This window comes from Agelaius phoeniceus, chromosome 3 (assembly GCF_051311805.1).
Source record: "Agelaius phoeniceus isolate bAgePho1 chromosome 3, bAgePho1.hap1, whole genome shotgun sequence".
Classification (NCBI taxonomy): Eukaryota; Metazoa; Chordata; class Aves; order Passeriformes; family Icteridae; genus Agelaius; species Agelaius phoeniceus.
This window is the reverse complement of record NC_135267.1, coordinates 81326826-81344467: the sequence shown is the minus strand read 5'-3', so window position 1 is coordinate 81344467 and position 17642 is coordinate 81326826. Positions and strand designations below refer to the sequence as shown.

At 36.2% G+C, this 17642-nt stretch overlaps 1 protein-coding gene across 2 annotated transcripts in view; it reads left to right on the top strand.

The window, feature by feature from the left end:
• CRIM1 (cysteine rich transmembrane BMP regulator 1) overlaps positions 1–17642 on the top strand; it is a 175778-nt gene that overhangs the window by 94181 nt on the left and 63955 nt on the right. For both annotated transcript variants that reach the window (XM_054629706.2, XM_077175737.1), the window contains one exon: positions 10732–10853. In XM_054629706.2, the coding sequence (XP_054485681.2) occupies positions 10732–10853 (122 nt within the window). The remainder of the gene's footprint in view (positions 1–10731; positions 10854–17642) is intronic.

Below are 17642 nucleotides of genomic sequence, written 5' to 3'. Positions count from 1 at the left end.
AATATATGCATTAAAGATTTACTTAGAAAACAGCCCAGTTCTTTCCCCCACCCCAAATTTTTAAATATTTTCATTTTTATACAGTTCATGAAAATTAGTAATACCTTGATTTAGTAGGAAATAGTTTTTTAGATAAGTTTTATTTAAGCTATGTCTGGATAGAAATGGAATATAACTTGAAACAGAGCTAGAATAGAATTTTCTATCATGTTTAATTGCCTTTCAATTTATAGCATTGTAGGAAGGAGAGTAAATCTACAAAAATGTACTTCACTTCAAGAATCTTCTTAAGAGAATGCTCTTTTTTATCTGTCCTGTACTAAAATATTTTTAACGTGAATGTGCATTATTTATCAGTTCTAAAGGCGTTAAGGCTAAGTAGCAATCTAGATTAGCAATCTAGCTTTAAAATTTGTGTTTACCATTGCTGAATTGGTTTTGGTTTCAAAGGAAGAAATTACCTATTTTATTACTTTTAATCTTTTGTTTCTAATAAAAACTTATGTTGTCTTGAACACAATAGAGATATCACTTGAGAAATTCACCATTAGCAGTTTCACCTGTACTTTTCAGAAAACCTATAGACACATTAAAAGACATGCTGTCTTTTCATGTAAGCGAATTGAAACAAGGGTCCTGTGGCAGATGATTATGCAAAAATCACATCTCTTTAGAGAGCATTTAAATTTATGTAGTATTAGTGTAGTGATAGGGCAAGGGATAATGGTTTTAAACTGAAAGAGGGTAGATTCAAGTTGGATATTAGGAAGAAATTTTTCACCATCAGGGTGGTAAAACACTGGAACTAGTTTCCCAGAGAACAAGTAGATGTCCCTTCCCTGGAAGTGTTCAAGGCCATCTTGGATGGGGCTTTGAGCAGCCTGGTCTAGTGGAAGTTCTCCCTACACATGGCAGCTGTTCTATGATTCCATGACCTTTAATCCTTCTAGATGACTTTGTTCCATAAGAAATTGCTTTGACTTTACTTTATCTGCTTTTATGGCACTTGGACATGTTGTTATTGTATCATATATTGTGTCCACAACCTGTCACAGCATTAGCAGTGTTGTGTATTTCATGTTACACCAGTGTCTAGGCAACCTAGTGCCAGCAACACATAAATCAGCAAAGATATTTCACATATCACATATGATATTTCTTTTCATCTCATTCTGTGGCAGTCACCAGAATTGTAACTGGGAAGTTTACTGTTGTAAGTTCCCTTTTAAGCTATTATCAAATATATTTGCATTGTATTTGAGAGCACCCATACACAGGTAGTTGGATAATGTTTTTATTCTGGCAGCATCTGTAGAGGTGGCCTCTGAGTCCCTGCTTAACTTTGCAGCTATCCCATTTAGTATGAAGGGTATTGTGCACCTGTTCTGTTCATTCTTCTTAGCTTTTTGGTTGTTTCAGATCTTCTCTATGTCGGTCCTTGTGTGTCTCACTTTTGTCTAGATTTTCTGAGGTCTTCCTGTCTTTGGAAGACCTTCATTTCATGAAAATGTTTTAGTGTTCCATACAGCATTCACCACTTGGATCCCTTCAACTTTCTTCAGAGGACAGTCATGATTTTCCAGCAAGTGTAACTTTTTTGTCATTTTCCCCTCCCCTGTACCAGTAACCTCTCTTAAACAACTTCTGCTGATACAGAAGTCTCCCTTGTATGTATTTGATCTAGAATTTTTAATCCTTCTCCTCCACCCATCCTATCCTCAAAAATTGGTATCCAAGAGAAAATGGTTGTGGATTCAAGTTTTTGCTAGAGGAAGGTTCAGCTGGAACTGGTAAGACCAATCATGGATCCAAGACCTGTATCTTCCTGAGACTTCTATTCAGGGATTGGCTACTGAGCAACCTGGGTAGCTGGATCAAAAGTCTGTTTTAAGGACTCTGCAGAAGCTTTTTTATGCCTTCAGTTCTGTCATGAGCTTCTCAGAAATTCTGGTTTCTAATCCTGGCCCACTTGCTCAGGTTGTTTCTCCCACACTTTAGCTCCAGCAGACCACTTTGCCATCTCAAGTGCGTCAGTACCGTGGCAGTGCAACACTTGGTGTTTAATTGGAGAGTCTGCTCCTTATCAAAGAGGTAGGTTTATATTGAAAGAAAGCTCTACATTGATGACAGCTGAACCCATCCCGTGTTCCATTCAGGCAGTAGGCTTTTGTTTAATGGTTGATGAATAGAACACTGCAATCTTTTGGAAGTTTCATAATATCTGGAAAGTGGTGTTTAGGCATTTTCATTCTAGTCTTTAAAATCCTCAGAAGTTAGGAAATGGTGAATTTTTCACAGGAAAACCATTTTGCTTCATTCAGCTCTGCTGAGATATTCAGTCCTGCTTACAGACTGTACTGTACTGAATATCCACAAAATGCAAGGATAACTGTGATGGTGTGTAACCTTTCTAGGTGACCCATGTTTCATGTCTGTCTTCTCCTGATGTCTTCCAGGAGAGGTAATGAATTGCTGAACTCAAGAGTTCAAGCATTCCCCTTCTTCCCTACTACAGCTGCCTCAGGAATTCCCATGTGTTCTCAGTGTGATGGTAGTTATTGCTGCCTTGGCGTTGAGCCTCACCATGTGGGTTGTTTTGGCCAGCAACCATATTTTCCTGAAGTACAGAAATGAGGAAAAGATGATATGTTGGTTGGTTGTTTCTTTAAAGCTATCTCAGTATAAAACTTGAACAGAAGCTCTTGAAACACGAGGCATTTCTGGAGCCCGATGGCTGACTCCTGAGTGTCAGAGACCTCAGACAAGGAGAGGAAACATGAGAACGTTTGCAGAAGAAATAGCCTGTAAATCTTTTGCAGAAGAAGCTGTAAGACATTGTGATTACAGAGGTCCCTGCTTGTGTCTTTTATAAGATCAGCGGTTTGTGCCTGTATTATCTGTTAAAAATACACATCTGCGCTCTTCCACCAGGTTCTAGGAAATACTGAATTGGAAAACCTGAAAGACAATGCCACCTAAAGGAAGAAGCACATTTCCCAAGAGCAAAGCAAACAAACAAAAACAAACAAACAAACAATTACACTGAGGGAGGAAGTATCAGTGATAGCTATGCAAGCAGTTTCTTTTTTATGGAAAAATATCTGTAGTACTCTAATCTGACTATGTGCTGAGTTAATGGTATATTTACTCCTGCACTGTGAAACTTGGAAAGAAATTTTAAGCCAGATAAATTAAAGTGACTCCTAATTGTATCTACTTTTAGGTGGTGTTTTATGCTTGAAATTAGAATGAGGTGGTAGTGTCTATAGAATTTGGTTTGTTTCCATTCTTTATAAGCAAGCTGGTGTTCGAACTCTTTCAGCTTTTAATAAGCTGGTAGATATGTCTCTCTGTTTCAATTTTTGTTTTCACTTGTTGGTACAATTAGTGTGTACCTTGATCACACTGAGTATTGTTTTTCCTCTTTCTCCTGAGACTTCCCACTGTATTTTCTGTCATTTATTCTACTTAATCAGCCATTAGCTTGTTTGGAAATTGAATAAGTGATTTAGTTGAGAATAATTTCTTACTTGAACGGGCAAATTTCTGTTTGTATCACAGAGATCAATAATGTCTGACTGTTGCCCTCAGTCTCGCAAGTGCACAGATGTCTAGGGAGACCCACGTACATAATAATGCAATAGAATTGTAATTTGGATGTTTGCATTTGAAAAGCAAAGTAGATATGAGAATTCCCCAGCAGTTTCCAATGGTACTTGGAGCAGATGATAATATCAACATTACAGAGGTTGTATGAAGAATGTGAAGTGGCATTTCCTCTAGAAAATAGCAGGAAATGTCATGCCAGAATTCAGTAGCCACAAATTCTGCTTCTTTCTTCCTTCTCAAATTATTGAATAATTAAGAAGTGGAACTGAAGGTTGTGGACCATTTTAAAATGAAAAGTGGTTTCTCACTGCTGTTCTTTGAAATGTCATTGGTGAATTTCAGTCTGGTTTCTACAAAAGCGTTACAGTTCTTGCATGTATGGTTTCTACTACACTGAAAGGGTCTCATTAATTGAGTAGCGTTGTTTGGTCTCAAAACCACTAAGATTTTAGAGCAAATTTTGGTCTTCATTTTATTCAAGATCAGGTCAAATGGGGACTCTGAGCAACGTGATGTAGTTGAAGATGTCCCTGATCAGTGCCAGGGTGGGACTGGACTAGACAACTTTTAAAGGTTCCTTTCCAACACAAACCATTTTTTTTTACCTTCTCTAAACTTGTACAGAATTGCCTTCAGGGATTTGAGAAAGGTATTTATAGCATGAATGGCATTGAAAAACTAAACATGAAATAATTATTAGGGTTTCAGGTTTTCTTGCAAAGAGGAGAAAATGGTCATGAAATTAAATAGTCAATGAAATTAAACAGTAATGAATTTTGGCTTTTTTGTTGGTTTTCAGGTGTTTTTTTCTTTGCTTATGGCAAAGCCATCTCTGATGGCTTAGTTGTAGAGAAATATGTCATTCAGGAGTAAGAAAATTTGGGGTTACAGGAACATGGAAGTTTATGAATTACTTATAAAACTATCATCTGTAAGTAATTTTTGCCCAGAAGTCCTCAGGAATTGTGTTTTATTTGTAAGAGGATGAGATATTTATAATTCCTCATTAAACAGTAGTTGAATAAGAAAAGAAATAGCTTTTCATAGTATCAGAAAACTGAAATCTTAAATAGTACCTTATTTTTAGATTTGAAGGGTGAAGCTGATAAACCTAAAAAAAGAGTAGCTGAGGTACACAGTGGTAAAAACCATAGATTCCATCAACAGAAAAAAACACCTGCTGCTATGGCAAAATGTGAGAAAAATACAGGGTTGAACTAGTTTATGTTGTATTTTATTTCCTCTACTGATGAATTCAATACATATATTTGTGTACTTGAAAAAAATCAGGACACTTGAAAAGTCAGTGTGTTTGGTCACTGGTTGTATGCCTGCTGCGTCTCTGGCATCACTCTTTTGTGTCTATCCTCTTCTTCTGTCTCGGCCCTCAGGGAAACAGAGGAGTTGATTTATATTGGTCAAAGGATGAAAGGAAGTTTTTTAGTCAGATGAACTCTTTAGATCCTAATCAGCTTTGGAATCAACTTGATGTGAATGCCGATTTTTATGACAACTTCCCTTGCTTAGCATCTGTTTGCTATCTCCTAATGCTAATAATATGCAAAAGATGCACAAAAATTGTTCCCTTTCATGGTATCTTTAATTAAAAACTAGATAGTTGACTTTTTTAATATTTAAAAGCTCTCTGTGTATAGAATTTACTATACTCATGGAAAAATTCACTGTTATGTTGGGTGTCTCTAACAATATCTGGATTTTAAAAAGGAATTCTTGCTTGGGAGGACACTAACTTTGATTTCCCAACAAGTAAACCCCCTGAAAAATTAAAATAGGAAGAACTTCCATATGAGTCTTTTTATATAGCAGTGATCTAAAACTTCTGAGCATTAGCAAACAGTCTCATAGTAAGTGTTATATGCAGCTTCCACAATTTTTGTCATCTCTCTTTAGAGGTTTATTATTGATCTTTGATTTCCATGAAAAGAAAAAATATTTTCTATACTGATTTTCTGAATACTATCTTTAAAACCAAATATTCATGAAATAGTGATACTGAATTTTTGAGCAAAAACTCTCCTGTCTGTCTGACTTGGGAAAATTCTAGTTGAAATTCATGTATGATGGTGTCCCAATGGCTTTGGCTTTTCCTGCAGTGCAGGCAGTGGCTTTGTCCTCTCTGCTTAACTCACCTTGTGGATTCAGGTGTGAATAACATGGAAATAATTCTTCCATCATTTCATGAGATTGCTGTGTCAATATTTAATTTTGCTGTATCATCATCACTTATATCATGTGCTTGATGGTAGCCGGAGTCTTGGAATTAAACTTTCCTTTGCCACTGTCAAGCTTTGAAAATGCTCTTCTGAAAATTGCTGATTTCACTGTATCCTTAAGTGCTTATATCATTACCACATCTGTGCAAGTTTTATCTACTAATATAAGTGTTAATAATGCTAATGCAAATTGTACTAGATTGCTGCAAGGGGGAGAAAAAAAAGGTCTGTGATAAAATCTCCACAGGAATGTAATGTATGTTTCAGGAATGCTTTTCTCTAGTCTCAATGCTTTAGACTTTAATTTTGTTTTGATCCTCAAAATAAATATCTCTCTTGTCAATACACCCCTGCTTCAACCCTCCCATTCACTGGTACTAAATCTTTTTTTCCAGGGTGCCTGTTCTTATTTTCATAGCCATTATGTCTTGTGCCTGGAGAACTCTTTTGATCCTACCATCAAAACAGCTTTTCTGAGGCTAAGCAAGCCCTTCTCTCTTTAAATCTGTTGAATAACAGAAGTAAATGAACCAAGATAATTGGATTTGAAGTAAAAGTTGTCATTTACAAGTATTCAATTTGAATTTTTTTTTATCTTCTACCTTTTCCTTTTTGCACTTTTGGGGACATAAAGAAAAGAGCTAAGCGATTATATTTAAAAAAAACCCAAACAACAAAAATCAAACCAAAACAACCCCACCACCAACACACCTCAAACATAAACTAAACTAAGCTTACTTATCTTCTGAAGAACTTTAAAAACTGATTTTAAAAATGAGGCCATTTATATTACTGAAGGACTCACCTTCCTCAATCTGTAAAGCATTGGTTGACGGTACATCATCTCATTTCTGCTTCTTTATATACTGAAGTTTGCCTTGCTCAGTTTTTAAAATTTATACAATTACTATTGTTGGGTGGGTTTTTCTTGGGGTGATGATTTTTTGGTGTTGGGTTGGGGTTTTTTGGTTTTTTGTTTGTTTTTTTAGCCTGAAGAACTACAGATAATTCCATTTATCAGTCATGTTGATTTTATATTTGCAAAATTTTAGTGCACCAAACCTCTTCCTCAGGATTCCTGGTTCCTTCCAGACCATGCCACCACCCTCTCAAGTGCCATAAAGGCTCTTACATTGCTGTTTGATTCTTCTGATGTCTTTCTGGGCCCTCTTGTAAAGTAATGTTGTACCCTGGTACAGGACTGTTCTTCCTTGTTAAAAGGACATGTTCTTGGTTTGACTTGAGTGCTGTTATGGTAATAACATGCCAAGGGGCTTGTTTCCTTGCAGCCTTTGCTAATAAGGTGTGTCAGGGGCAGGCACTGGGTGCCAGCTTCCTGGTACCTCAAGTACTGCCTTCCCTTTAATGCCAGAACTCTTGGATGGCACAATGCCATCTGAAGTTGCAGCGGTGTCACTACAGGCCATGTGTGGGGAGAAGGTGCCCCACAGGGCAGGCTTCTCTTGGGGCAGGTTTCCTTGTAGCACCTTCTGCTGGGACTGCTTTCCTTGGGCAAGCTGCAGTTATGGGGGCAGCAGCTCAGGACCAGCCTGGTGCCTTACTGAGCAGTCTGAACGGCTGAATTTTAGAGAAATTGGCCTGACAGGGACCATGGCCACTGTCAACAGGCTTAACTCAAACTGACCTGCTGAACTTCCTCAAACATAATGTTCCATTACCAAGTGTAAGATATACACAGGTGGATAGCAGCCTGTGGCAGAGCACAGACCTGGGCTGCTCCATCCATCCCTCCACTCCAAAAGGCACTTCAGAAAAATCTAGTTCTATAAAGCTCATCTTTCTCTCTTGCTGAGAATGGGATCACTTATTCCAGATTTCCAGATGTTGTTTTGGCAGCGTGACAGCCATGCTCAGCTACCAGAGTTCCTTGGGTTTCTTTCTGACAGACTTCTGTCTCCAAAACAATGTTTTCCATGCTAATAGCCTGGACAATGGTCAAAGGTTTTCCTAGCAGTGCTGGCTGAAAAGAATGAAGCCTATTTAAAGTCCATCTGAGATAATTTTCTACTTTGACATTCTCTTATGCATGGATTGTGTTTTAACCAAATGGGAGGCCAATTTATAAAATTTTGGAGTGTTGAGGTTTTGTTTGCTTGCACTGTGCATATATGAAACTTTCATTACTCTAAATCAGAGGGAGTCTTTTCTGGAGAAAAAAATGTTGGCTCTCACCAATCTTTTAAATATCTCTTTCATCCCTTTTTATGGAAGATTGTCCTATCTTAAGTTATTTAAAGTGGTGATTCATAGTTAGTTGTGGTTTAGTTTTGTATTTTGGTTCTTGTTTGGGTTTTTTTTGAGCTTGAGTTGACTGCGAAAAAATGAGAGCTTGAGTTGACTGGGAAAAATGAGCGGGAAAGTACAAGTTATTAATCTAATAATTTAATATTGCAGTTCTATGAGTTAGAAGGAATATGAGACAAAAACAAAGATGATACTTCTGAGAAAGCTTGTTGTGAAGGCAGTAGAACTAAGAGTGGTAATTTCAGCTCATGAAACTTGGAAAATCAAGATCGACAACTATTATCTGAATGTGTTCTATTTTCTCTAAATTTTCAGGAAGTTTGATTTACCTATTTTCCCAGAGGAAAATGAGAATCATCAGGATGTTTAATACAGGGCTATTTAAATGAAACTTCAATTTTTGTTTGGGCTTTTAATACCACTTACAGATTGTGTCTGCACTTTTTTCTGTCATATATGTTTTAAAAGATTTTTTTTTTTCTTTTTCATTAGTAACATTTTTTCTTTTTCATTAGTAACATTTTTTCTTTTTCATTAGTAACATTTTTTTCTTTTTCATTAGTAACATGTAGGTAGCTATTTCTGGGTTTAATTCTTCTCAGAAAGCAAAAACATCTTTCAAAACAGTCTGCTATGTGGAATGTCCTGGTTTTGCATGGGAGGTACCCACGACCCATGCAAAATCAGGACATTGGGTTAAGGTACAAATTCCATGAACCTGACAGTGCTAATTTTTCTTTTTCATTGATTACTAGAGGTCATATTTTTTCTCCCCCCCCACCACCATCTTCCTGTACTATTGGGACAGCAAAAGTGAGAGATATTAGTAATTCTGTAAAATTATTTACAGTCATCTTAAAGGGAAACTGCTGTCACAAATCCTTTGGATTTTTTGATCACATGAGTAGAAGCCAGAATGCCTTTTTTTCCTTCTACATCTCTGATGGCAAACAACACATGGTAAAGAAAATAATTAGGTTCACTCTGTCTTTGTATTTACAAATAAGTTGAGAAGAAAATGTCACAAGAAAAGATGTGATAAATAAAACTTTGATTTTTGTATTCTTACTTTTTTGTTTACTCCATTGTCCTTTACTCTCATGGGAAGCATAGTATTATTAAAAAACAAACAAAAAACCAACCAAACAAAAAAAAAAAAAACCCAAGCAAAGCAAACCAACAAAAAGAAAAAGAACACCAAACCTTCAAATGCCTGCTTTAAATCTGTTGCTATACTGTAGCATATATGTGCACATAAAGTTGTCTTGATGTATTTAGCATTATTTGTGAAACTGACTTTATCTCTTTACAGTAACATGCTTCTGTAATGCAGTATTTTAAAAATCCTTTTCAAATAGTTTAATAAAGGTTCTGTGAGATTCCTTGACTTAACTTGTATTTCTTGCAAATTTTATTTTGAGTAGTACCTTACACTGGAGAACATAACAATTTTATCCAACACTGATGAGGTTAAAGGGAGAGATATTAAAAACCTCTCTGTTGAGAGGTGGTTCTTCCTCATTCATTGGATGCTGATCTGAGATTAAATGGCTGTTGGGCAGTTAAGAAGACATGCACAGAAGAACCAAACTTCTTGCTTTTTGAGCATAAAGAATAAGAAATGCAGTAAGGGCCGATGCCGCTTCTTGTTGTTTAATGTGGAGGTTATCTTGGGATACTTAAAATATTTGAAATGTTTATTAACAAGTAGAGTTTTTATTTCTTTAACTCATAATTACAGGATCTTCTATTTCTTAAGCAGGAATCTTAAGCAGAATTATATAAGCGGGAATCATTGCTGCTTATCCTTAAAATGTGCTCATTGTTGAGGGCAAGAACTCTGTTAAATGTAAACTTATCAAAAGTTTTAAGTGTTTGACTTTTAAACTGTTATGTTAATCATAAAGCAAAGAATCTGGAAGCAAACATGACTATTGTTTCTCTACATTTTATATCTCCCAGTTCATTAGGCTCTTTTCTTAAACAAGCAAATAAATACTACTTACATGGAGAAAGCAGTCCTTTTAGAATGATCCAAAACTAACCACAGTGTTTAATATACCCAGCTTCCCACATTATTTGGCGTCACATGTAATTGGTTTCACCTTCTGCAAGCTGCACCACCATCAACACCAAAAGAGAACTTCCAATTATTTTCATTCAGCTTAGATTTAATGATTCCAGTCTTCCTTTCTCTTTAATTTTTCCCAAGATTACACTGGAAAAATATGGTTTCCTAATGAGAGAACACCCTTCTGAAGAAGGGTGCAATTTCTGTTATTAGTGTTTCATCAATTTTGATTATTCAAGACAGAATTGGAGGAGAAGCCTTATTTTGCAAGTCTGGAGAACACAGTTATTACAGTTTTCAAATTTTTACACAGAACAGAAGAGCACCATTGGTGTTGCACACTGCCACCTTTTTGTTTGCTTGACAGCCAACAGAGTTTGGATGGTTAAAAAGAACCCTTCAGGTTGATAAAACATCTTGGTTGTTGAGTTAATAAAAGATGATTCTAAGACATGAACATGCCAAAGCTCTGACTTTGTTTTTCTCTTGCTTATTCCTTCACCTTGTACGTGGTTTATTTACAGGTGTTTCCTTGCTGTTCTTTGGTTTCAGATGCGAGTGTCTCACTGGTCTCTGTGGTTTCCCCATGTGCGAGGCGGGCTCCGTGCCCCAGATCGTCTCGCGTGGAGACGGGACGCCTGGCAAGTGCTGTGATGTCTTTGAGTGTGTCAACGGTATGTGAAACTTTCCCAAGCACCTCTACAGGAGGGGGTTTTATATCTCTGGGGGATGCTGGGCATTTGTTTATTTCTTCTTATGTTGTCCAGGTCTAAGAGAATTCATTTTCTTGAATTTCATTCAGTAAGAAGGAAGTGGAAGTTTAGGTGAAGATACTGATGTAGGAAACTGTAATTTTGAAGTTGTCATACTGCTTTAGTTTCTGAAGCACTTTTCTCTGTGACTTAGGGAACTATAGTTCTAGCAAAACTCCCTCACTGCATGTCTTTCATATAGTCTTTTGCCAGTAGCAAACACTAGAGGCATTCTAGAAAAGTGAAATTTTTGTTAACATCGCAGCTGCTTGTGGCAGCTCTCTAAGTGAAGGCATGCTGTTTAGACTATGGGCTTTGCTTTAAGAATCAAATGCAATGTAATTTTTAACACACTTGTACAAGTTTTAGAAATTATAAGACAGTGTAGGAATATATTTATCATTCTTTGCTTCCCAATCTAAATGCTAAGAAAATACTTAAAAACCTTAAATCTTTCATGCAAGTGACTCTTATCTAAGGACTGTTCTATATACAGAGCTGTATATATATGCTGTGTATATGGTGAATTGTGAAGAAATTATATTTGACTATTGATAAGGGGGAAAATACTCTTGAAGGATTGCATAATAATTTCTGACCCTTAAAAATTACAAGCTGTTGCAGTATTTATTAATTAATATTTATCCACCAATATTTGATCTTGTTTAATGGTATGTATATCAAATGTTTGAAACAGCTTTTATTTTACAATTGTCACTGCAAATGAGGAGTGAGAGAGAGATTTCTCCAGGAGGTCTGTGTTATTTACACATAGCAATATTTTAAATACACAAATGCTGATTGAAAAATAGTAGTACATATAGTGAGATATTATATATAAAAATTAAGTTTTCCCATATGAATAAAAGAATTTCTGCCATGAAGAGTCACAGATTCCTTAGCTTTTAGAGTAATTCTTTCGCTACTTGGGTAAGATTATATAAATGCAACTTATCTACTTTTTGTTTATGTATACTAAAGGAATACTCATCTTTCTTTGTTTCATTCTGCTAAAGTATCATTTCTGAATCTGATTTACCTGTGTGAGACACCTGAATGCAATGTTTAATTCAGGATTTACTTTAGTAGTTTGAGCAAGAAATAGAGCCAGTTGCTGATAGGCTGTCACAAAGGTACAAACCACCGTGCTAATTGCTTCTCTTCAGCCTGCATTTTATTTGTGGATGCTGCTGACTGAACTGTTGCAGTCTATGTAGTGCAGCAGGTGTGAGATGGAGCTGTTTAAGTTTCCCACTTTTTTTGTGGCATCTTCATGTCCTATTTCCAAGTAGAAGTTAGATTAATTTTCCATTGGTAACAGTGAATTTGGACTGTCTTTAGCACTGTTGCCCTGGGCATCACTGCCTTATTGTGCACTGTAGCTCACTCCAAAGATCCAAGCTGCTTTTGGATCAAGATTCCTTTTTATCTCTCAGGCTTTCTATACTTTAGTAGCCTATGATACAGAGCAAATTGGAAGAAGAAATAGAAGATTCTGAAGGGAAGGTGGTGCTACAGAGGGAAGCAGAAAGGGCAAATTGGAGAAAAATTAAGGTTTTTATGTTTTTCTTATATATATCCTTAAAAGTAATTTTTAATATATTCCAGGCCAGTATCAAAATTATCTTTAATAAGTTCCTCTTTCAAAAAAGATAATAATCCTGAGAAAACTGGTCAGAAAAGTTAAATACTTTTTTTAGAAAATCACATTTGTCGTTATGTTACTTGGTGCTACAATCAAATTTTATAAACTAATGCTGTATGACGTGATTTTAAAGCACTCCAAGCAATCCTCCAGGTGCAGTTATTAATGATGCTCCATTTTGGAAAGAAGAAATAGTTATAAACCTGAAGATGATTGATATTTTTCATAACAATCTGTGAGCAATTGTGAAACTACTCATGACTGTGTGACATTTGTAGTTTCTGGTGTATCATTGGTAGAGAAGACAGAATAGTCATAGAAAATAGTCTGTATTGCTTTATAATTCGGGGTTTTTTCAAATGCATTTTAGCATTTTTTTCAGGGACAACTACTACAAATAAGCCCTCTGCAACCTCTAAATTCCTAGGAAACTAATTCTGACAAGAACTTCTAGATTCATGTTAATTGCAATGACAAGCTGCTACATGTGTTTGTATGTGTTCAATAAATCCCTACCATTACTTTTGTCAGTTTAGGATGAAGAGGAGGGGGGAAGGTTCTCAATGAAACTGACAGTTGAATTCAATATTCAGTTCTGCTTTTTTGCAGTATTTTGAAATACTAACAAGTGCAGAGGAGATACAATTGATATCAGTAACAGATGGAGAAAATATCTTACAGTGATAGGCTTAGATCAATTTCTTTGCTTCATTAAAAAAATGCCTTCAAAGCAAGAAGATTCAAATCTGTAAGATCTGGGACAAGCTGTTCTCAGTAGTGAGGGTGGCTAGCTGTTGGCACCAACTCCTGGGAGGATGCTGAATTCCTTATCTTCATCCTTTCCAATTAGGAATAGATGCCTTTTTAAAGCATGTGTTTTAATCAAATGCAATTTAATGAGTTTATAGATGGAAAGTGGGGAAGTTGTATGATCAGCATTACCAACAAGTTTTGTTAGTTACTTCTGTGTTTGAAAACCTCTGAAAACAAGCAAGAGGATGGAATAAAAAAGAATTGTGCATACTCACATTAGTATAGTTTTCCTGCTATTGTAATATCTATTGAATTAAAGAATTAAAATAGTTAAGTTATTCCTTTGGCCCGAGGGGGGGAGGGAGCAGCCAGGAAGAATACTGATCATCATTACCTTAAAATAAGGGTATCCATTACAAATTACTGTATGTAGACTGCAAAAAAGTCCAATTTTTATATTTAGGTAACCCTAATTATGGTTAGAGTGTTAAAACAGGCCGGACTTCTGCAATATTTCTTGCAATTTTGTGCTAATAATTGCAATATTTATTTAAAAATTGCAATTTTGTGATAGATGCAGAATTGCATGTTCACAGTATGGGTAGGCTGACTTTACTGTGTGGGAAGGAGATCTACTATAGCTGTAGAATAACAGCAGCCAATGTTGAGGGGATAGTTAATAATGGATGCAAAATACATGTCATGGAGAGACTCTACAGTATGTTCTCTTTGTTGTTTGTCAACAGTTTGGGGACAGATCAGTTATTCTTTTGCATGTGTTTTTCCTGGATTTAATATAAAACTGATGTAGAAGCTCTACTATATATATGTAGATTTTGTGTGGTTATCTTTGTTCCTGATACACACTGTCTCAAACTAGCTTTTGGTTGGTCTTTCTAAGAAAAGCATATTAATCTGTGGCAAAATAAGCTTCTGCAGTAATTACTTCTTTTGCAGATTGTAATGGTGGTGTTATTTGATCATAAATACAGCATTAAGTCAATACACTGGTCTTTATTTTCCTGCTTCAGATTTGTATTGGGTGTGTCCGTATGTTTTACATCATATGCAATCTGCTGCTTCTCACAGTTTATTCTATAATTATATAGACATTGTAAATCACCAAAATAACATTTATTCCTGCTTAGAAAATGATCCTTTCATTTAATTGGAGCTTTTTGTTAAGTAGCTATTGTCTGTAACTGTCCAATTTTTGCATAGGTCAAACTTTTTTGGGGATTTTTTAATACCAAAAAAATTATAAAGTCCTGAGAACAACTTTCTTATTGGTGAGAAGAAAAAAACTACATTGCAGATAGATTACAATAGTTCTGTGTGGTATTTTAAACATCATGAATGTGTGCCGATATCAGAGTATTTCTCATAAAACTGTTACTCAACTAGCGACATAAAGTTGTGCTTTTTAAAGCCCTCCTATATTTAAAAGTTTTCACTATTACAGTTAATGCTTACCATCATTAGAATGTGATTCTTGTTCCAAAGGTCAGTCAATTGAAAAGGTCAATTTTAAGGCATGCATTGATTCCTTCATTTTGAAGGGAAGCATCTTTGTAAGGAAAATCATTCTGTATTGTTAAATGGTGGTAGGAAGGAATCCAAAGTTCTCTTTTGACACGATCAAGTTCCTTTGTCATGATTTATCTAGGGTGAGTATTTGAGCCATCTCTGAGCATACCCTGCGTGGTCCTTGGATGTCAAAATGACAGCTCAGACAACAATGATGGCTGAAACATGTTATTTCTTTATGCTTCTTTTTCCTTGTCAGGAAAAAGGTCTTTACTGTTTAATTTTTAACTTAAACCTTGCAACTCTATGGAACTATTGGCAGTGATTTAAAATGCAGTAGTGATATGATTTTGTCAGTCATCTGTGCCTAGATGGCTGGCTGGCTGTTTCTCCTAATCATATATTCTTGATGACCATCAGTGCAAGCCCTAGTTCGTGCATGTAACACAATTCTAGCCTGAAGGAGACAGAAGTATGAATTTCTAAATTTAAATCTCTGGCTGCCATAAAATAGTATCACTAGAGGTATAACTGAATGCCAACTGAATACATCACTGCTTATTGCATATGGGAATCAGAGATTTGCACAGTGCTGTTCAGTAGTAAAGTTTTCAGGGAAGAGAAGACTACATCCATAGTCAAATGTACTCATTTCAGAGAAGTGTGAAGTCGATATAAAGGAAATAAGGCAACATGGGAACTCTATAGCAAATAATTTCATCTTACTGTATGAAACTGAACAAAGAGGTTTTGTCTGTTCTGTGGTTCTACTGCCCTGTTTCAGGGAAAGTGAGAGTCAGTTATTGCTTTGTTTAAAGGCAGACTACACCGTGAAGTTTCCCCACTTGCACTTACCTGAAAACTGCTTTTCATCTAGAGAATACTAGATAGTATGTGATACTTATTTGGGGAGAATTGAGTGAGAGATTCCCAAGATATGTAGTCTTCCAAAAAATCCTGTATTTTACAGAAGCTAGTTTCTTCTGATCCATACAAAATATATTATTTACCAGGACTTCTGTTTGCTAATCCTGGTGTTCTGCTTTTACTCATGGGGAGCTTGTAAGGAAAGAAAATTGATTCTGCATTCAATTACAAGCATCAACAAGTGAGTCTAAAGAGATTAAAAGCTGCATGTGCAGCAAGAGTTCAAGTACTTGGAAACAAGAGTGAGTATCCAAACTTGCCTGTTCTCTAATTAGGTATTGATGCATAGATCTCTTGAATGTAAGTTGCACTTAAAGCACATACTGACTGTGAACTGTGCCTTAGAAATTTGAGAGAGCAATTACCAGGCATCCTGCAGCTGTTGCTTTCTGTCAGTCAGAGCTTTCACTTCTCAGTAAGTTTCCTTGAAAACAACTGCTACTTCAAAAAATATTGTTGATTGGTTTGTGAAATATGGTGCATTACGTGTGTGAGTGGTCCTCATCAATGTGTCAGCATGGTTCAAGGTCAAGGGCACCACGCTGCTTTCTGCCATGGCCACGTGTGAGCTGTGATTTTAGAGTCCAGCTCTGCCAAGGATGGCTGTGGAGTCCCAATCCATTTTCCCTGGGAGCTGAGGTGTGGGCTTTCATTGCCCTATCCATTGAAAGTGGGACTACCTGATGGATGCACGAAAATAACTGGCATTGATCCTGGGAAGATCAAATCACACCTTCCCCAGGACTTAAAACGTTGATCCTTTCTATTCTGCTGGTTTAGGCTGTACTGATAATTCAATTGTGGTACAGAAGTGATCTCCTACATAAGTAAGATTGCTTGATGTGACTCATAATCAGTATTTTATAACTGTTTCTGTGATTTTATTTTTCCTCATTTGAGAAGATAAAGGAGGCATTTCTTTTTACTCTGTGCCTTCTGGCTATTTTCACATTTGCATCTCTATACAGTGGTACTGCATTAGAGGAGAGATTAAAAATCCTCTTTAATTACACTTCTTGTCACCTGTTGGTACACTTGCTCTTCACAGCAATTGCAGATCCATTATTAATCTCATGGTGCAGAAAAGGATAAAGGTCATTCCACTATTTCTAAAAAGAAATAACAATGGCCTGTTTCTAAAGGGAGCATCAATGAGTACTGAAAGGATTTGATGGGGAATATAGGGTCAGCAAGGAAAATATTCACCTTAGAAGGAGGAATGAAGTCCAAGTACCTCACAGACACCATGGAGTTCCCATTATTTATTGCATTAATTTTGGCAGTCTTTATTGCACTTTCATTAAACTTACTTTGTGTGTGCTCTAAAGAAATAAGGATTTGACCAAGGTAATAGTCTATTTTGGAGCAGAGAACTAAACAGTGCTAATACTAATTGAACAGTACTGCATATTTCTCTTTGGCCATCCAAAACCACAGATTTTTGTGGTGGACTTCAAATAGGCAGCTGCTTAAAAAATTAAATGCAAAATGCATCTTGAGAGATGAAAAAGATAACAAATTGTTTGGTACGTAATAAGGTTAACATTAAAGGAGGACAATCTGATACCAAAAAGGTAGAGAGATTTAGTTGTTGTGGGCTGAGGTTTGGTTTTGAGGTTTATTGTTTTTACTTCAGTCAGAACATCTGAAAGGTATTTGAAAATCATGGCTAATCACAGCTGGATGAGAATTTGGTCTAGTATAATGAAAAAGTTGGTGAGTCTGCCAAACCAAGTCAAATGTTTTAGATACTCTGAACCTGTATTATACTTGCCCTAGTCAAATTGGGAAAGTGTGTGAAACAGTGCAGGTCATTACCAGTTACATTTAAAACAAGAGGGAAAAGGAAAACACAGAAA